Consider the following 22,723-nt stretch of genomic DNA (forward strand, 5'->3'; position numbering starts at 1 on the left):
GATTGTGGCGTTTGATCGAAATGCGACTTTCTCTTTTGGGTCAGTCACCGGTCATGCCACTCTGTATCACGTTTTATGGTTTCGTCACATGCAACACATGTCGTTGTGTGTTTTGTATGAGTGTTCGTTGCAGGACAGCCATCGCGAACTAACCACAAAGTGATCACAGACGCCAGTCTTGTTCAGATATAACGGAATAAAATTTTGAAATCGATTAATGACGATGTATTTCTGGCATGCGAAACTGAAATATTGGGTTAATATTCCATTTTAATTATGTTTGCCACAAAAAAACCTCAAAAAATAACAAACATTTTCATTTCCTTGTTGGCTGATGTAATCTTTACCATGGAAGGTACTAACGGAAGGAGCCACGACGCCTCTTAAGTGGCCTCTTAAGCTTCTTAACCTTCTTAACGGACTTATTTTCCTTTGTTTCAACCCTAGCCCTGCGTACAGTGCTGTGTGTACAGGGATGCGTTCGGTTGGATAGATGTCCCCACCACAGCCCTGCGAACTTCCATAGACAAAGTCCGGGACTTTGAAAAATATAACTTTTTTAATGAAATAATATGCCCAGGTACCAAAAATGATGATCGGTTACCAGATATATCCAGAACTCCCAGTTCGGAGTCCAATTGTGGATGAAATCGGCTACTTTGCCCTAAAAACAAACGCATTCTCTCGCGTGAATGAAATTAAGAATGGCGGCGTTTGGTGGATAATTCCTCCGGTACCTACGTGTTTACAATTTGTTCGTCTTTACTAGTCGTTTTTTTAAAGACATTTCAGTTTCAGATAACTTTATAATGGTTGTTATGGATAACTATCGTCATTTCAACCGATTTCGGCTGGGAAACTACTTATTTTTAACTTGCGCACCAATTACGGTGCGCTCCCGGACTTTGTCTATGGAGGTACGCAGGGCTGTGGTGGGGACATCTATCAACCGAACGCGTCTCCGTACACACAGCACTGTACGCAGGGCTATTTCAACCCAAGTTAATCCTGATGAGGACATTGTCTAGCTCATCTTTGATGTAGATGATAGTTTATGATTGTTTACACAAGTAGCAAGTTAGCGCAATATGAGTTTGTTTAGATGTGAAAGGACAAAATATGTATTTCACAACTGGAAATTCAACAACAGTTTGACTTCACAGATTTCACATGTTTTAATTATTAGCAACAGTAACAAGAACAAGATTTCAAGTGTCTACAACAGAAATTCCTAAGGACTCCTAAAAAATATTATCACAGAGAAAGTGTCTAGGCATGCCGTTCTTTCAATACTATCTTTTCTGGTGGTGTTCACCGATGGTAAAAAATTTCGATAGTTTTGGGCGTCAAACCCACGCACTGACAATGGTACCATTGAATAATGCAATCGTTATTGTAACAGGCAATCATTGATTAATTCTCATCACCATTACAAATACAAAAAGATTCACGATAGTTCATCAGTTCTTCTTCAATCGATGTTATATCTGTCAATTTTTCATTAAAGTTCGCCAAGATCCCCAGAAACAACAGCATTCAAACAAGACACCATTTTTAGTCCTTTGGACCAACGGTCCAACGGACTAATGCTATCACAATTTGTAAGCCGTAGGCCGTAAGCCGTAGGCCGTGTGCTGTAGACAAAGATATCTCAAAAACCCTTCAGTCTATTTTTCTGAAACTTGGCATTATGATAGCTTGTGTGAATATCTCCAGGGCATTTTTTTTTTATTTGGCTTGAATCATTTTAAAATTACTTTTTGGCCCAAAAACCTTCCAAAATCAGGCTTTTCTAGTGTAGGTAATCTCTGTCCAATTATCATACATGGTGAGTGGCACAATTTGCATAGTAAACATTTTGCGTTATTTTTTCTGATACACACTTCTCTTATCAAATTGTAGTTTCATAATAAAGAATGTATATTATTTGATGTGTTCATGTATGTTGTGATGGTTTATCGCATAAATTATTCGTTTAATGATAGATTAAATAGTACTAATTCGAATTTATCACGCATGCGCAGTTACGCATAAAATCACCATTGGACGATATGGCAGTGTGATTCGATGTCTCAAATTTCGCTATGAAAATTAAAGTATAATAATTGTTTTGATAGAATACAATGCGTGATGTGTATTTGTGATTACATGGGCGCCGTCTTAATAAAGTAGTGTGTGTTATTGGACGAATTGAACACTTGCTGCGCTGTTTTATTGCACGAACTGGTCACTGACAGGCAACAACCAGCGGCTATATCCATAGCTGCGGTTCCATAGCTCTTTTGTACGACTGACAACTGATTTTTACATTTTTATTTATGTTCGTAGTATGGTTTTGTATCTTGTCAGTCACCTCTGGGGACGACCAATACCGTTGAGCAATAAAAAAAAGACGTGCGCCGACAAGAGAGCTATGAACCACATACGGCTATTCATCGAATCACGATGGAATAAATACACGAGGTTACAGGAACGTGTGTTCAGGGTTAACCTCGATACAATGCTAGTAATAACTCCCAGCGTATCCCGGGTGTCTTGCATCATAGAGTGCATTTAGAAGATAAGTATGTTTTTACGGCGTGTCACTGAGAAAATATTAAACCGGTACTGATAGTGCGACATTGCACCGAGTACCGTTGCATCGCCTGAGCGTGGATGGTCTGTGCGAATGCACATGAAATCGCAATGCGGTCAATCATGTCAGTCGTGTCTGAGCGCAAACATTTTATTCAACATCATCAGAAGGTACTGACATGTTTTACGAAGTTTAACTGAGAGAATATTACTAACAGTATGACATTGCACAGCCCTGTGTAAATGCCTGTTGTTACAGCCGCTAAAAACTGTAGGGTGGCGTACACATTGCACATGGCTACACATTTCACCGGAAGTACCGTTCGCTTCGCCTGAGGTGGGTGGTCTGTGCATGGATTTTTTTTTAGCTCCATAGTCTGTGCGAAGCACACACAATCGTAATGCGGTCAATCATGTCATTGGGTAAATGGAATCAAACACAAAAATATTATTCAACATCATCGGTAGGTATTGACATTGTTTTCTTGGCCCCGGGAATCATAAAAACCGACCGAAACGCGACTCGATGTTGTCAACTTGTCGTTTTCAAATTAAAGATTTTGAAGAAAAAAACGAACTCTAGCGTTGACGATAACATTATGCTGATATATATACAAAACTCGTAAAGACTAATGTACTTTTATTAAATACAGCCTAAACAAAATCAGCTTGGACATTCAGTTGTGAGACATGACAAAATAAACAGTGCCAGCGATGGATTTCGCGAATGCAAGAACAAAATAAACGCAATCAAAGGCACCGACCACGCGCGTTGGAAATAAATAGAACGCGTTGCGACGAGAAATCTCACCTGCATCTTTCACTCACGCAAACGCACACACATCCTATTTCCATATATTGAATACGATCGCAACGGAAGGAACAAGTTTAAATCATCTTTGTATTATTAAACACAACTTGAAAGCAACAGTCTCACACTGGATCAATCAATGTTTATCAATTATCAAACTAAACATTCAATGAAGCAGACTGCGACGGTTAAGACGAAAAATGAATTGAATATCCATCTTCTGAAAAAAATCAGCTAAACAGTTTACCACCACGATTATGGTGAATTAGCGAGTTGTCGACAAAGACGACCGGACGTCTCCGGTCATGAGCTGGCTGGTTCGAATTTATCCACTTTTACAGTGATGAATATTGCGTTCGAATTGAGTTACTTGTAATTACAAGCTTGATTTACATTTTTGCTTGTGGTGTTTTTCGTCAATGTATTAAATACAAGTGCGTTGGGAAATAGCATAATTATATTGCGTCAGTGAAAGAGGCTGGTGAGACTGTGTCACAACGCGTTCTATTTATTACCAACGCGCGTGGTCGGCCCCTCTGATTGCGGTTATTTTGTATTTTTATTTTCGAAAAGTGTCACTGGCTGCATTTTTTATACGTCTCGCAACTGAACGTCCAAGCTGACCTTGTTTAGCTGTAATGCCAGGCAGGGAATTTTATTTCTTTTCGGAAAACACCTCCATCCAGCCACCTTTCATGGCACGTGAGGACATGACAGTCAACTCACTGAACTCTTGAAGTACACGAAACGTGATTGGTCATTTTTCGACATGATTGGTCGCGACCCGGAAGTAGTTCACTCTCGCCCAACTTTCCTGGTAAGTAGCGTGAATTTATCGTTGCCTCTGCCATTTTAATAGTGTGTCGTTTTATCGTGGATTTTTTTCTAAAGTCCAATTATGAATATTTGTGATCGAACGACTTTTGTTAATACTTTTCTGATAATTAATGTTGTTAATATCTATTCTGAGTAATCCTGTAATTTAGCAATTTGGACCCCTCACGCGAGTCAGAGCATGTGGCTCCCGATGCGATGTGGCCACCCATGCTCGATCGGCTTAACGGTATACGTGTTTGTGGGTGTGGGGGTAAACTAAAATACGTTTGTAACCGCGGTCATGAATAGAAATAATTATTTAATTCATTACACATGCTTTGGGACACTCCTCGCACCTTTTGGGCTAAATCTGTTTTATATGCACAATATGTAATTTATCTAATTTCCATATTTTTCTTAAATTGGGATTATCTCTTGAAGAATTCGACATATTTGCCCTTTGAGTCAACTTTGATAGGGATATGCATTGTTGTAATAGATGCACTATTAGGGATAATTCACTAATTGGATTAAATCCTAAACAACTCGACAGACTTTGACCAAATTTTATAGAGATGTACATTGATGTAATCTGTGTGCCATATTACTATTGGGGTTAATTTGCATATGTAAATTGTCAATAGCATATTGTTTTTTTACTAAATTTGAATTATTTCTTAAATGACTCAACAGGTTTGGATCAAATTTGGTAGGCATATACATTGATGTAATTGTCATGTCATATTATTGGGAGTAATTTGCATAGGTAAATTAGCTAATGAACATCTCAACAGATTTGATGTAATCTGCATGTCATGTTGCTAGTGTGGATGATTTGCATATGCAACTTAATAGCTAAATTACATATTGTTTTGATAGTCGATGAATGCGTGGTGAAAAAATATGCCAGTATTTTATTTGTGCAATCATTATTTTTATTCAAATTCTAGTAGGCCTCAAAATTTATGTGCTACAAATTCATTGTAGGTATGAACGACATGGTGCTTTCATTAAACCTGTTTGTGTTTCTTCTTTTTTTCAGAGAACATGCAGATGAACCAAACAAACTGAGGAGACTGCCCTCATAAAAAAACAGTCACCCAATTAATGAGGAGTCTGCCTTCACAAAAAAGAGTCACGCAATTAATGAGGAAACAGTCCCAAATGCAAAATTGAGGGTATAACCCTTACTAATGAATCTCATAATTTACTTTGCAATATATCTTATAATAAACTTGACACTGAACCTGATAATGTACTTGATAATGAATTGAATGGAACTAAATATAAAGCAAGTTGATAGCACTTGTGCTAAGACTAGCAGTGTACGTATACTGGGTAACAAAGATGATTCTTTGCATTCATCTGAAGATTACTTGCTGAATTTTGAACATATTAATAGTCAGAATCTTGAACAGTAGCAGTTAAAATCATGTATGTCTGCTTCCCAAGTTCTACTTAATTCCAAAGGACTTCGGTGCCCCTGGGCCCCATGTTAGTATTGTACAGCGAGGTTCGTCTATCGCTTCCGAACATGCTCTGAATATATCCAAATGCTCGAGATTAGCATAACCCATTGTACAAAGGTGCTAAGAGCTAACGAGAACCAATGTTTGTGAACAAACATTGACAAAAGATCATAGGGTAAAGCTTAAAACAATAGTGTCATGGCTCCTCTCGTTAGTACCTTCCATGTTTTTACTAAACCATTCAAGTCACAAGAGCCTGATGATCTATTCGTGTGGTTGGAAGGCAATATATGGACGCCTATGGGGTAGTCACGACTATGTCCGGGTACAAGACAAGAAATTAAAACCGAGTGAATATTAATCAATACATTTTAAGTAGTGTAAAATCTGTATTAGAAGCCGAGGGGATGCGGCTTCTATTAGAGCATCTACACATATGAGAAATGATGAATTTTTGGTTCTCAATTGTTCAAAAAGAATGGGTGCGACTTCTATTAGAGATGCGGCTTCTAATACAGATTTTACCGTAGTATCATTTCACACTGAATACATTATGATGTATAGCAATTAGTGAATTACATTCCTTTATGTTTACTTTCTAGCATCGATTTGTGTCGCCGTTTTCTTCACCACGAACCTGATGGGATATTCAGTGCAGATACTAAAGGTGAATGGCCATATTTTCTCTATTAGTGATGGCGTATATAATTACTGTACAGTGTTCTTCCCAGAAAAATTGCATACAGTATCGGCCAATTTACATAACAATGTAATATGTTAATTACTTCTAGTGTATTCATTGTTATGCTAAATTGGATCTATTGTTTATCCAAAATTTAACAGTTTGGAACAAATATTCTATAATGCCCTGGGGAGAACCCTGCTGCATTTTCTCTTTTAACATTTTGGGGGGTTAGAATTTACCTGCCGTGTAGTAAGTATTCTAGGTTTCATATTAAAATTCCAGGGCCAAAACGCACTCCATAGAACATATGCATAAATGGGTGCCGCGCATGACAAAATCAACAATTCTAGTATTTCTAGTATTGCTTTTATTCAGAAATACACTTCAAATGGTATATAGGTTATCAACGTATCAACATTAAACACATGAATCAGTTCCTCTAGATAATGTGTCGCTTGTATCTTTGCTAAAGTACAAATGTAATTAGCTTATACAGTAAGGTGCAATAAAGTAGTAACTTGCATTTAAATGGCTTAACAAGCACAATACTTTTCTACTTTTCTTAGATTTAAAACGTGCCTTATTTGAACTGGCATGGCATGAGGTGGAAGGTAATTTGAAGCAGGAGCAAGCTGTTGCAGTATTGACAGAAGTCTCAGTGAGTTGTATTTCTATTCATATTTGCTACACAATAATATACCTCAATGTTCCTGCATTAATTCTTGAAAACAGATGAAAACAGGAAGTCGTTTTACTTTTTATTCATGTCTGAGCTGCATGTTTATGTGATATTCTCAGCTGAATACACCATGTTATGTTTTCCTGTGATATTCTCAGTCGAATACACCATGTTATGTTTTCCTGTGATATTCTCAGCCGAATACACCATGTTATGTTTTCCTGTGATATTCTCAGCTGAATACATCATGTTATTAGTCCCAGTTCGGACAAAGTCCGAAAATGGAGACTTATAATTCGGTCTCTGTCCGTCTGTGCGTCCATGCGGCCATCCGGAGTCGTATCTCAGAATCCCTTGGACTGATTCCGTTCATGTATTGCATGTGCCTAGTACTTTATGTGGGACATAGCGATTCAATTTAAAATGGCCGACTGGCAGCCATCTTGTTTTTTGGAAATGTTGTATTTTGGACATGCTTTGTCTGTTTTCATTCAAATTTAGTACATAGATCATACATGTTAAGATGCATGTTTCCGACCGTCCGTGAGTTCCTGAGTCTTTCCGTCCATCCGTCTGTGTGTCCGTCCGTTCGTGTGTCAGTCTGTCCAGAGTCATATCTCAGAATCCCTTGGACCGATTCTGTTCATTCTATGCATGTGTCTAGTACCTTATGTGGGACATATGCACATGCAGTGGTTTAGCGATTCGGTTGCGTATTTGGCACATACATGTACTTTATAAATGTTAGGATGCATGTCCATGATAATTTGTTTCAAAATCTGGTCAAGGATGGCCGATTGACAGCCATTAGACTTTTTAGCCTTACTACTATATTTCCACAATTTATGTACTATTTTCATTCATATTTGGCACATACATCATACATATCAGTGTTTCATAATCAGATCAAAGATGACTGAATAACAGCTGTTTTTATTTTTGGCCATAATACTAGAATAGAATAGAATTCTTTATTAATACCGTAAAGATAATGTGACATTTCTTTTTTGGTTACAAGTTAATAAAGTTTTTACATAGTTGAGCGGACATAAAACTATCCGTGAATAGTAAGACAATTTACAATATGTAAGAATATGGCATGTGTTTTTTATTTATGCCGGTAATTTATTTCTTATGTTGTAACACTGTTCGATGTACTTTATGGTTTCTTTGATTAGTGATGTGTTCTTATTACTCATTATTTGTATGAATTTAGTATTGTTTGTCATATCTTGGAATCCATATAAACAGGATTTGGCTGTTGAATATAGAATGTCTCTGTTGTTTGCATATAAGGTGCATTCTGTTGTGAAATGTTGTTCATCTTCAATTTTGAGACAATTTTGACAAATTCTGCTTTGTAGTGGTATTTTCAGTTTTTGATGGCGACCAGTTTCAATTTTCAGTTTGTGGCCACTCAATCTAAATCTAATGCTTTTCTGTCATTGAGTTTTTGTAAATAGGTTTCCTGTTGGATGTTATTTTTCAATAATTTAAAAGTATTTAGTTTTGAATCAGTACTGTTCATGTTAGACATCCATGTATTTGTATAGTGTTTCTTACATAATTCTTGAAAATGCTGTTTTGTTGTTTGTATGTCAACAGGTTTGTTGTATGTTTTTTTCAAATCATGTAGTTTTGACAACCAACTGTTTTTCAACACTGTATTCTCCATCTCTTTAAGTGCATAATATGCTATGTTGTTTTCATCAATGGATTTTAGGTGTTTATAGTATCTGAGAGCTTTGTATTGAATGCTACATAACAGTGGTAGTCGCCCTGTATCCATTCTAACAGCTATGTTACTGGTAGTGTTATTTACATTTACTATATGTCTAAAAAAATTCAGGTGGTATTTTTCTGTGCTAGTTTTATCCCATCTACTCCAGTTTGTGCATAGTCCGCATATTTCTCCAGCATATGTTAAAATTGGTAGTTGAGTTGTTTCAAGTAATTTTGTTTTCAATTTTACATGGTTGTTGTTACTACCACTGAAAAGATGGAGTTGAGCCCTTTCAGTTTTCCTAGCCTTGTCAGATAACCTGTCCATTGTTGCATCCATTGAGCCATTTGTATTAAAAGTCACTCCAAGATATGTATAATGTGTTGTTTTTTCTAGTTCTCATTCCCAACTTTGATATGCATCCCTTCTGTGTGGTGTCCATTTTTGGCAAATATAATTGATTTGGTCTTCGTAATGTTGATTTGTAATCCCCATTTATTCAGGTAGTTGTGTGTAGTATCCATCAATTGTTGTAGTCCTGGTGCACTCTCAGACATAAGTACAATATCATCTGCATCTAACAGGCATGGGATTGACTTTTTATTCAAAGATGGTTGATTTAATGGTTGTTTGTTTAGTTCATTGATAAGGTCATTGATGTATACAGTACTCATTTCACCCAACCTCCCGCCCGCTTCCGGATTTCGATCGCTTTTTTTTTCGCTCGCTTTGTTCAATTCGACCGCGCAATTTCCGCTTTTTTTTTGACCGCGCAAATCCGGAAGTATCCGCTCGCGCAATCGCCCGCATTTACAGTTCATTACCTACTGTTTCATGTACAAGTGTATCATTTTTGTTTTTATGATGTTAAAATAAGAATAAATACAATCAGAAATTTATAGAACAACCGTTGAAAAAATACGGTGGATCACACGGCCATATAAAATTGGTAATAATACATACGCGTAGTAATAATGTCCACCATGAACAAGATCGAACCAAACATGTGAAATCAAATACGACACTGACACAGACACAACTAATATGAAATAAAACCATTCTATTTTTGGTGGAGAGCGAAAAATGTCTACTGTAGAGTATGGTGTTCGTTGAGTAACCGTGTGTAGGGTGACGGTTGTCATGCACCCATGGTTTGGGTTTAACACGAGTCAAGTTGTAGTTATGTTAAAATCCGTGGCACCTATAACAATTGAAGAATATCTGCAGAATAGTAAGACTGAAAAAAACGACTGATCGATTGTTATAGAATGACCGTAGTGTACGATTTGTCAAACAAATACAATACTTGCAAATGTAATGTCGGCCAGCGCTCATCTTACTTGTCCGAAGTTGTCGAAGCCGACATCAATGGAGATCACATTTTTTAACTCGGCGGCTGGCAAGCGGACTAACACGTTACATAAACTTGTTGAATTACAATTATGGTTTTTATTTTTGCGCCCAATGTCTCGTTATAAAATAAAGGATTCAAATTTTGCAGGGTATTCTGTTTTTTGCGAACTCTGGGCGAAATACTTTCATGAGCTGTACGTAGTTCACTTACAGCCAAAACAAAGTCAGCTTGGTTATTAAGTTGTGAGACGCGACAAAACAAACGGTGCCAGTGATAGATTACGTGAATAAGAACAAAATAAACTCAATCAAAGGCGCCGACCAAACACTTTGGAAATAAATAGAACGCGTCGCTAAGAGGAATCGTACCTGCATCTCGACGACGTCTCCGGTCATGAGCAGGGTTTGCTGCGTCTTAGAAAAATTGAAAGTTAAAAAGGAATCGGTGTCGGGGAACCATTCACAATGTTTGCATGAAAAGTCCCACGCGAAAGCGTTTTTTTTTTCTGTTACAAACACTATGGTACCTGAATCCCGATTAATTCATAAATATGAATCGGTAAGGGTCAATTTCCTGCCTCTGAAAATCTTTCTAACGATGACCTGGAGATTGCCATGATTGAGTGCCACCATTTCTGTTCTAAGATTTATTCAGTATAATAATACAAATGTTCACCCCAACAGAGGTGGACATACAGTTTTAGCGACCCGAAGAGCTCATTGTCAACCGAGGCGAAGCACTACGATAGAAAAGACTTTCCGTTCCCAATAAATAATAATAAAAATAAAACTTCTCGTTCCCGACATTATGAAATTCTTTCGTTTTGGGGGAAAAAACCTGGAAAAAAACTGATTTTGACAAAATAATTTAGAAATTAATATTAAGAATAATTCATAACGAAATGTATTCCATATGTACCCATAATTTTTTTCATAATTACTGATTACACACGAATATTACAGAAAAAAATAATTTGCTATATTATCTATATTTGTGACTTTTATTTGTCTTGAATCATGACTGAAAGGAGCTGGATGAAATTATAAACTATGTAGTGTGTTCGACAACTCATGTATGAACAACAATTTTAATAAATATGATTTTACTTGGTAAAATTACTGTATTTTTCTACATAAAAACAAAAGAATTTCACAATGTCTTTATTATCATAGCGTTGTTGGTAATAGTTGAAAATGATACATCCACGTGAACCTGCTTATATGAGATCGAAGAAGTCTCTGTTTTCAACAGCCGTATACATCTAACTGCGTCATCAAGTTTCCTTGTGGACCACGAGCTCTGTTCCTTGTTTGCACGTTATCATGTTCACACAATCGCAGACATTATTTGTAAGGGTGCCCTTTGAAATGGCACATTTTCTCGATGTTTTAGCGAGTACTCCGCGGGTATATGGCTTGTTCTCACATCAGCATAATTTTCCTCGAGTTCACTCATCGCTTTCCCGCATGCACTTCTCGTTCTTTGCTGCTAACTTTTTTTGCACTCTAATATGTTGTTGTTTTTGTCTTTCTAAACATCAAGTTTATTTTTGACATTCAACGAGATCGCTTGAATTTTGAATTTGGTGACGGTTCGAATTTATCCACTTTTACAGTGATCAACATTGCGTTCGAGTAGAGTTACTAGTAATTACAAGCCTGATTTACATTTTTCTTGCGGTGTTTTTCGTCAATGTATTAACTATAAGTGCTTTGGGAAATAACATAATTATATTGCGCGAGTGAAAGAGTTTGGTGAGACTGTCACAACACATTTTATTTATTTCCAACGCGCGCGGTCGGCGCCTCTGATTGCGTTTATTTTGTATTTTTGTTTTCAAAATGTATCACTGGCTGAGTTTGTTTTGTTTTCCTCAACAAATTAACTGTTCCGAGATCTCTTTCATTTTTCGTCCGGCTGCTGCCAATCCAATAATTCGTCGCCGCATGTACTCAGACAAGCGATTAATCGTCACAGTCATTATACTAGTAGTTTAAGTCCAATTGATCTGTAGAAATTCAGCTATGCAATAATTATATGTGCAGTTTTGTTTTGCGCACCCAGACACGAGCAAATGTTAACCAATAGATTTTCTGAACTACAGCATTCGTATTACTTATGCAAATTGAGTAAGGGTCATAGTGTGAGTTGCGTTCGCAAATAACAAAGTGTCAAATTATTTTGAGCGTCGTTCGGAATAAATTTAGTCAAAATCACACACAGAAACACACAAGTACTAGTACTCAATACATATCGCGATTGACCAGTTATATACAGGGTTCTCCCCACGCTGGACGGCGGTGGACGGCGCCGTCCGGCACTCAGAATTAGCGACCGGCACTTATGGCTGCCGTCCGGCACTATTGTTTTTGTCCATGACGCAACGAACGTGCTGGGAGACAAAAGAATGTTTGAGAGGGTGGATAATCAAAGCTTGGGTTGTGTCACCAATTAAAAAAAAAACAATAGGCGTGAAACTCAACGAGTTGGCGACGTAAGAGACCCTGTGACAATCGAGTGTGGGTGAAACCCTACCCTGAAACCCTACTTAGCACGGCGGTAACGCATAGAAAAGAGGATTACTGTACCCATATTTTTACTGCCAGGGTGACGTCAAATATATAAAATCGATATCGGTAAAACCATTCGTTAAAACATAAGGTCTATGGTTAAAACCCAGTTCACGCCATGACTTGTAGCGGCAACATCGTCACCGCCGAGTGGAACAAAGGCAGCTATGCACTTGCATGATCGGCAAACGACCAGCGCAGCTGACGTACCATCACAAACATAGTTGATCACCAAAAAGTCCAGACAAATGCTTGATTAAAGATGTAAATGTTTATATTTCAACTATTTAAAGTTGAATTTTCTTTAAATCACGATTTAAAAACTCCGGTAAAACGTCCATGCTTTCAACTCGCGTCATAAGTGGAGAAAATAAATTTACTTGTGTTTTTATTGGATCAAATATTCTGATTGGTTGTTTTTCGCATCAATGCATGGCTTTGTCCAATCAAAAGCATCGTTACATAGTATTAGGGTACACGCAGTAATAGCTGTTTTCAACGAAGCAGACATCAACAAACTTTCGATTCGAATGAAAATTATTCTTTTAAGTATGTATTTTATGTATTTTTTTTTTATGCTATTATTTTTGCTAGAAACTGTTAACTGCAGATCGAAAATCTTCTATTGTGTAGATTTTATTTCGTTTTATCATCTTTTTGGCGCCGATGACGCACATTCATGCAAGTTTTTAATGAACCAATACATTACGACAACTAAATTTTATATTGCCACGTCCAAATAAACAAAATATACAAACATTAAATTTCCAGTAGCTATTGACTTTTCTCAAAACAAAAATATAGAAAATAAGTTATAGTACTTTTTTGAAACATTATTTTATTTTGGCTGACTTCATAAAACATTAATTTTAAAAAACGATTTAAGTTTTCAAAGATGATTTGTTTGTGTATTATTTATCCTGTGTTGTGTTGTAATCTTCCATATTGTATAATATATATCATTACATATGACCTGTCTTCTGTTAGTATTTTGACTCCTGTCGAAAGAAATACCCATTCCCTGTGGCCATTTTGAATATTAATTATTCATGCATATTCATACCGTCCAGCACTCTCTGTACATGCTCGCGACAACCCTTCCGCTTTAATATGACGAGCACAAGAGAACTTTTAAAAATTTAACGGGGACTGTGTCTTTTTCAATGACTTGTGTTTTCCTGTGATATTCTCAGCTGAATACATCATGTTATATTTTCCTGCGATATTCTCAGCTGAATACATCATGTCATGTTTTCCTGTGATAATCTCAGCTGAATACATAATGTTATGTTTTCCTGTGATATTCTCAGCTGAATACATCATGTTATGTTTTCCTGTGATATTCTCAGCTGAATACATAATGTTATGTTTTCCTGTGATATTCTCAGCTGAATACATCATGTTATGTTTTCCTGTGACATTCTCAGCAGAATACATCATGTTATGTTTTCCTGTGATATTCTCAGCTGAATACATCATGTTATGTTTTCCTGTGATATTCTCAGCTGAATACATCATGTTATGTTTTCCTGTTATATTCTCAGCTGAATACATCATGTTATATTTTCCTGTTATATTCTCAGCTGAATACATCATGTTATGTTTTCCTGTGATATTCTCAGCTGAATACATCATGTTATGTTTTCCTGTGATATTCTCAGCTGAATACATCATGTTATGTTTTCCCTGTTATATTCTCAGCTGAATACATCATGTTATGTTTTCCTGTGATATTCTAAGCTGAATACATCATGTTATGTTTTCCTGTGATATTCTCAGCTGAATACATCATGTTATGTTTTCCTGTGATATTCTTAACTGAATACATCATGTTATGTTTTCCCTGTGATAATCTCAGCTGAATACATCATGTTATGTTTTCCTGTGATATTCTCAGCTGAATACATCATGTTATGTATTCCTGTGATATTCTCAGCTGAATACATCATGTTATGTTTTCCTGTGATATTCTAAGCTAAATAGATCATGTTATGTTTTCCTGTGACATTCTCAGCAGAATACATCATCTTATGTTTTCCTGTGACATTCTCAGCAGAATACATCATGTTATGTTTTCCTGTGATATTCTCAGCTGAATACATCATGTTATGTTTTCCTGTGATATTCTCAGCTGAATACATCATGTTATGTTTTCCTGTGATATTCTCAGCTGAATACATCATGTTATGTTTTCCTGTGATATTCTAAGCTAAATAGATCATGTTATGTTTTCCTGTGACATTCTCAGCTGAATACATCATGTTGTGTTTTCCCTATGATAATCTCAGCTGAATACATCATGTTTTCCTGTGATATTCTCAGCTGAATACATCATGTTATGTTTTCCTGTGATATTCTCAGCTGAATACATCATGTTATGTTTTCCTGTGATAATCTCAGCTGAATACATCATCTTAGGTTTTCCTGTGATATTCTCAGCTGAATACATCATGTTATGTTTTCCTGTGATATTCTCAGCTGAATACATCATGTTATGTTTTCCTGTGATATTCTCAGCTGAATACATCATGTTATGTTTTCCTGTGATATTCTCAGCTGAATACATCATGTTATGTTTTCCTGTGATATTCTCAGCTAAATACATCATGTTAGGTTTTCCTGTGATATTCTCAGCTGAATACATCATGTTATGTTTTCCTGTGATATTCTCAGCTGAATACATCATGTTATGTTTTCCTGTGATATTCTCAGCTGAATACATCATGTTATGTTTTCCTGTGATATTCTCAGCTAAATGCATCATGTTATGTTTTCCTGTGATATTCTCAGCTGAATACATCATGTTATGTTTTCCTGTGATAATCTCAGCTGAATACATCATGTTATGTTTTCCTGTGATATTCTCAGCTGAATACATCATGTTATGTTTTCCTGTGATATTCTCAGCTAAATACATCATGTTAGGTTTTCCTGTGATATTCTCAGCTAAATACATCATGTTAGGTTTTCCTGTGATATTCTCAGCTGAATACATCATGTTATGTTTTCCTGTGATATTCTCAGCTAAATACATCATGTTATGTTTTCCTGTGATATTCTCAGCTAAATACATCATGTTATGTTTTCCTGTGATATTCTCAGCTGAATACATCATGTTATGTTTTCTTGTGATAATCTCAGCTAAATACATCATGTTATGTTTTCCTGTGATATTCTCAGCTGAATACATCATGTTATGTTTTCCTGTGATAATCTCGGCTAAATACATCATGTCATGTTTTCCTGTGATATTCTCAGCTGAATACATCATGTCATGTTTTCCTGTGATAATCTCAGCTGAATACATCATGTTATGTTTTCCTGTGATATTCTCAGCTGAATACATCATGTTATGTTTTCCTGCAATATTCTCAGCAGAATACATCATGTTATGTTTTCCTGTGATATTCTCAGCTGAATACATCATCTTATGTTTTCCTGTGATAATCTGAGCTGAATACATCATGTTATGTTTTCCTGTGATATTCTCAGCTGAATACATCATGTTATGTTTTCCTGCGGTATTCTCACCTAAATACATCATGTCATGTTTTCCTGTGATATTCTCAGCTGAATACATCATGTTATGTTTTCCTGTGATATTCTCAGCTGAATACATCAGTTATGTTTTCCTGTGATATTCTCAGCAAAATACATCATGTTATGTTTTCCTGTGATAATCTCAGCTGAATACATCATCTTAGGTTTTCCTGTGATATTCTCAGCTGAATACATCATGTTATGTTTTCCTGTGATAATCTCGGCTAAATACATCATGTCATGTTTTCCTGTGATATTCTCAGCTGAATACATTATGTTATGTTTTCCTGTGATAATCTCAGCTGAATACATCATGTTATGTTTTCCTGCAATATTCTCAGCAGAATACATCATGTTGTTTTCCTGTGATATTCTCAGCTGAATACATCATCTTATGTTTTCCTGTGATAATCTGAGCTGAATACATCATGTTATGTTTTCCTGTGATATTCTCAGCAGAATACATCATGGTGTTTTCCTGTGATATTCTCAGCTGAATACATCATGTTATGTTTTCCTGTGATATTCTCAGCAAAATACATCATGTTATATTTTCCTGTGATATTCTCAGCTGAATACATCATGTTATGTTTTCCTGTGATATTCTCAGCTGAATACATCATGTTATGTTTTCCTGTTATATTCTCAGCTGAATACATCATGTTATGTTTTCCTGTTATATTCTCAGCTGAATACATCATGTTATGTTATCCTGTGATATTCTCAGCTGAATACATCATGTTATGTAGACTGAATTCAGAATCAGCTGAAAATCTTTGTTCAATCCTGTGTATGTAGAGTGTCTACAGTAATTCAGTGCCCTGAGAGAGATTTGATGTTAAAATTACTGATTCATATTTTTGACTTATTCAGGGTCTAAGGTCTGATGTCTCATCGGTGATTGCTGACGTCTTAAATGTTATTGGTAAGCATGAATATATATGCATCATAAGATTCACTGAAATCAAAAGTATTATTCAACTACATAGTTTGTTGTTTCTATCACTCTGCATTACTGTTATGTGCTTGTTCTCCACAGACATCAAGACATCAGCTATTGATGATAAACCAGAGAGAGCTCAAAGAGAAAAATTCCTATCTCTTCTAACAAGTTGTATGGTGAGTCAGAATATCCACTGTGTTCAACAGGGTTTACTACAAACCGATCGCAGTTTTCAGTTTTTGACTCCCATGTGTGAAGCACATAATGGGAGTCTTTGCAGTTAGTGTGTCTGTGTACTTGGATTGCTATATGTTGCGAGGACAAAAATACAGATATATAGCAACTTCCGAGGACATACACACCTTCCGAGGACCTTTTTCATAGTCCTCGGAAAACATAATTTATATTAATACTTAATTCGATTATTAATACGTTTTGCGTAGCTTAGGTTTAGTATCGGGGGGAAAGTATGGTTCACGTTATATTAATATTAATATAATTGTACCATACCTTACCCAGATGCTAAACCTAAGCTTCGCAAACATTTCTATGTTCAGTCACGGAATATTCAACTCTTGTTTACTGTATTTATCCGGGTATAAGCCCAGGGTCTTGAACATGGAAAATTGCCAAAAAGAAGGGGTGGGCGTTTGCCAGGAGATCCCCGGCAAAAAAAACGAAAATTCGCGAAAATCGGCAACGCGCAGTTCGATCGAACTGCGGCAGGGAATAGAACGGCAAATGAAAACATGCAACGGAAATAAATGAACAATATGCAACACTAGAAGTAGAACAAAAATAATGTATTGCTTATAATGTGACAAAAAACCAGAAATAATAAAAATCGACAGTGAGGAATCATTTGAATTAGGATTTTCCCGCCGACAAACACGCGTGAACTCAAAATTAATTAAAATGTCAGGGGTTAAACTGCGTAAAATGATTTCCGGTCTCGACAAATTACGCATCAACCGTCATACAAGGTCAATAATAATTTACAAATTTACACAGTAAAAATTATAAAAATTCATAGCTGTTTGAAAAAAACTTCTCAGATCTTTATTTGTAACGTTCATTGCCATCTTTGTCAAACTCAAAACCCTCAAAGTCCAAGTCGGCGTCACTGTAGCCGTCGAACAAAATCCCTACAACTTATTCCTGAAGTTCGTCGATATCGTCCCACACAATTTGGACTTAGCACTTTTAATTCACGGATTTCGCAGTCTGTCAGCTTGGCACTTTTCATTCATGTCTAATCATAATAAAGAGACAAGAAAAATGGGGTCGCTCTGCTGCCATGGCACACGATGCTTTTGTTTACAGTCTCGCAATCGTCTTTGACCTTTATGCATCTGCTTTACTGATTGGCTAATAATGACATCACTACTAGTATTTCATCATAAAGGTCAAATCGTGACATTGCTTTTTTATCAGACTCAACGCTTATTAACCCTTTTCCGGTCAAGTCGGTGAAAAACCGCCGTCAATATGGGTATGCTAGAATTTCCCACTCCAGCTAGCTAACTGGTTAAGTCGTTGAAAAACGGCCTGTTATTTAGGTTGCTCAGACGGTCAAGCGTTTATAATACGTTGTACGGAACCTGATATTTTACACTTGCGAAATTATGGAGGGAGAGAAATTGTTTTCGATTACGCCAAGTCAAATAAATTAACCAAGTAACAAAGAATGTAATTCTATACTCTTGTCTGCTCATTTCACTATTTTACCGTCACAACGCGACGTTTGCGACGACGTAAAAAAACCGCCTTGACCACATTGCAAACTGCAGCATTACAACCGTATTTGAACGACACGATTCACGGTTATAACGGTAGTAACATATTTTGACCAGCTTGGCAAATAGTCCCGGCACTTAGAATGAATAGCATAACGGATTCCAACGGCTGAGCTTGGAATGTCGGCAATCACCAACGTAAAATGACCGGGACAGCTGGTGGGAAATATTAAAGTCCACGTGATTTCACCGTCTGAGCTAGCATATGCAATTTTATGTGTATGCAAATTGTAACCAATCTGTGTTCGAAAAAATAACATATTTATTTACATAACAATAAATATTCAAATTGTGGGGAGATGCAGTCTTGTGGACATCTGGTCGTTCAGTATAAATATGGCCGAAGAAAGTGAGATAAAGCCCAGACTCGCTGTGTGCCTCCTTTCCGACACATACGTTAATATGCCGTCCTATACAGATAGAAAGTGTTTTATGAAGGCAAGAAGGAAACTGAAGAAAACGCGTCAATCGTGCAGTGGCACGGGGAGTGATAAGTTTGACATTGACACGACAGATTTTTCACCAGCAAAGCGTGGAAAAAGAAAGAAATCCAAAGCAAAGGAAACATTTGACGTCGGTGAGTTACCAGCTGAGCGTACCACGGACACCAGTGTTAATAGTCCACTCAAGAAAAGGCGTAAAAAGAATAAGAACAAACGCAAGTCGGAGACTGTCTCCTCTGTCAATGAACATGCGATTACAGAAGAAAACCGTTTGAAGGACTGCAGGGGCAAACCAGGAGGCAAACGTAAATCGAAGACGAACCGTAAAGTGGTTGAATCGCCAGCTGCCGACAAAGCAGATGCCGAAGAAACGGAAGTTGGTCACGCTGAAATACAACGTGTCGTCGAAGATGTGATACAATTTTTGCAAGACAATGTTTGCGATTCGGAACCGTCGACATCCGCCACAACTGCCAACGCAGAAAAGCAGGGGCCTGAACATATCGACCCAGCGAGTACGCAACAAAACGTCGATGTCACCAAAGAAATGGTACAAAAAAATGTATGCGGTACAGAACAATCAACACTTGCGAGTTTCTCCGAAAAACAAACTATTAAAAAACGTGTTGTGTATGCACACGCATCGCCAATGGACACGCGTGATGATGAACTTGTATTGGACGAAAAAACGGGTGAGCTACGACACAAAATACCAGATGATTTCATAGTTGCAACTGACTACGATACAGATTCAGAAATCGATGAAGATCGTGCTGAGAATGACGATTTTTTAGAGCAACGTTACCCACCTGTACTCGATAGCGACATTGAAATTGAATCCGACACAGAAATTGGTGCTACATTCGATTATGTTGCCTCCGGCACTGGTGAATGGAGAATGGCCACGGAGGAAGACGGCGATATATTTACTATTCCAGTTTTTGAACCCGAACCTGGACCAACTTTCGAACTGCCTTCATATGCTCGTGAGGTGGAATATTTCTACAAATTTATCCCACCAGAACTGATAGAACTGGCTTCTACCGAGACTAATAAATACGCCAAATATCATCAAAAATGCATTGCAAAAAAATTAAATGCCCGCTGGCGTAATACAAATTTCATTGAAATGCAAGCATTCTTTGGTGTGATGATATGTATGGGTGTTGATCACAAATCAGCAATCGACGATTATTGGTCGAGTGACCCCTTTCTGCAGAACATGGGAATTGCATCAGTAATGACTCGGGCCAGATTTCAAATGCTAATGCGTTATTTTCATTTAGCTGATCCAGTAAATGACCCACGGCGGGATCCTGACATTGAACGTCGCCGTCAACGATCAGAGGCCGACCCGTTGTATAAAATCAACCCGTGGCTGAAACCCGTACTCGAAAATTGTCGGCGATACTACCAGATGGGACAGGAAATTTCGATTGATGAGGGTATGATTAGATTCAATGGACGGTCCAAGTTTAAGCAGAGATTGCCCCACAAACCCGACCGTGATGGCTTCAAAATATGGCAGGTGTGCGACTCGACAACGTCTTACATTGCAAACTTTGAACCATATTTGGGGGTGAAATATAAAACTACAATTGAGGGGAGAAAGAAAGAAACTGGGACAATCAAGAAGACAACACACCGGTTGCTACAGCCCTTCACAGAAAAAAACCATATTCTTTTCTGTGATTCGCTTTTTACGTCAGTTAACACAGCCCTTGAATTACAAGACAAGAAAGTGTACATGGTCGGTAGTTTTAGCAGACGAAATCGGAAAACCATGCCGCCGCAATTAATTCCTGAAGGGAAAAGCAAGAAGCTGAAATTGAAAATTGGTGAAATGAAAGCAGCAACTAGACCGGACGACACTATCAATATTACTGCATACCAGGATGACAGCGCGCAAATATTGATTTTAAATACAGTCTATCCCCCACTGGCTACGTCGGCAGAAGCAGTCGATGACGAGAGACACGTGCCTGTATCGTTACAATGTTACAGACATCACATGGGTGGCGTGGATCGTTCTAACCAAAGGCGAAAATACTATCACACGGGCAGAAAAAACAATCGTTGGTGGATCTACATGGCCTGTTACCTCATAGATGTTGCATTGGTCAATGCTTATGAATGTTTCAAGGCATTGAATCGCACGACTAAAGTAACGCACAAATTCTTCAATATCCGCACAGGTAAACAACTGATTGGTGGACACTCGAGTAGAATTCAAAAATCCATAAGAGAAGTTGGCTCTCTTCCAAGTAACACGTCATTTATTCGTAGTGAAAACATGGATTCGCACGAAATATGCAGACTATCCGGGCGTCAAAAATCGTGTAAGCAGTGCAGCAAGGACGGGAGAAAAACTGCGAGTGGCCGATTATCAGAAACATCAAAAGGATGCCCAATTTGTAAAGTTCACCTTCACGCGGGCGAATGTTTCGCTGCTTTTCATCACAACATGGCACTGAGGGGAAAACGCACCGTGGGAACACAAACACGAAGTACAGAAGAGCAGCCCTCGACATCAGGCAGACGCATGGGAGCAGCCCGCCGGGGTGGACGACTAAGAAAGGCGTACAACAAATAAATTTGGGACTTATTACAGCGTCACGAACTGTACAATAGTTTGAGTTGGTGAAAATACGTTATCGTTAATTTAGTTTCATGCTCAGTCGGTATTTATACGTTTTAATGTCAGGATAGTTCATCGAGTCTAGTCGGTGGAAATACGTTTCTGCGTGAGTATATATACACGCCAAGTCCCTGCAGTTACGTTCTCGCTAGTTCGTTTTATTTCAAGTCGTTAAATATACGTTGAAATATTTAGTTGGTTAATGTGGTCATGTCGGTGAATATACGTTGCTGTGTGAAGGTAACCCCGATCAAGTCGTTGCAGTTACGTTCTCGTTCGTTTCAGTCTCAGTTTGAGTCGTTAAATATACGTTGTAAGTGTGGACTTACTCATACGGTCAAGTCGGTTAATATACGTTAGAGCTTGAATATAACATCAGTTAAGTCACGGAAAGTACGTTGTAATATGTTACACATGTAGTTCAAGTCGTTGAATATACGTTGCAATTTGAAATGTACGCTAACGGGTCGAGTACGTCAAACACGTTTTCCCCCGTACATGTCCCAAATATCCCCATACTCACGCGTTTTTTTTCTTCTTACTTCGAACTTGCATTCATGTAGTGACCTTGTACTTGCTTGTAATGTGTTTTCAATTAAGCAATATTTATTTCAATGTTTAACACGTGTTTATTGAGACTGTACAAAGGGCAAAACATCGTTACTTAACGACAGTAAAAAAT

The 22,723-nt window shown here is 37.4% G+C and overlaps 1 protein-coding gene and 1 long non-coding RNA gene across 3 annotated transcripts in view; both read left to right on the forward strand.

Annotated features, from left to right (window-relative positions):
* Nucleotides 1-22,723, forward strand: part of LOC100372106 (THO complex subunit 2-like) — a 73,040-nt gene that overhangs the window by 173 nt on the left and 50,144 nt on the right. For both annotated transcript variants that reach the window (XM_085498078.1, XM_085498079.1), the window contains exons 2-5: nucleotides 6,273-6,337; nucleotides 6,922-7,013; nucleotides 17,095-17,146; nucleotides 17,261-17,340. In XM_085498078.1, the coding sequence (XP_085354204.1) occupies nucleotides 6,273-6,337; nucleotides 6,922-7,013; nucleotides 17,095-17,146; nucleotides 17,261-17,340 (289 nt within the window). The remainder of the gene's footprint in view (nucleotides 1-6,272; nucleotides 6,338-6,921; nucleotides 7,014-17,094; nucleotides 17,147-17,260; nucleotides 17,341-22,723) is intronic.
* On the forward strand, nucleotides 4,110-5,536 carry LOC146747360 (uncharacterized). The gene is made up of 2 exons (XR_014929212.1): nucleotides 4,110-4,202; nucleotides 5,244-5,536. It is a non-coding gene; the product is annotated as an uncharacterized LOC146747360 (long non-coding RNA).

Source organism: Saccoglossus kowalevskii, chromosome 4 (assembly GCF_978046115.1).
Source record: "Saccoglossus kowalevskii chromosome 4, keSacKowa6.1, whole genome shotgun sequence".
Lineage (NCBI taxonomy): Eukaryota > Metazoa > Hemichordata > Enteropneusta > Harrimaniidae > Saccoglossus > Saccoglossus kowalevskii.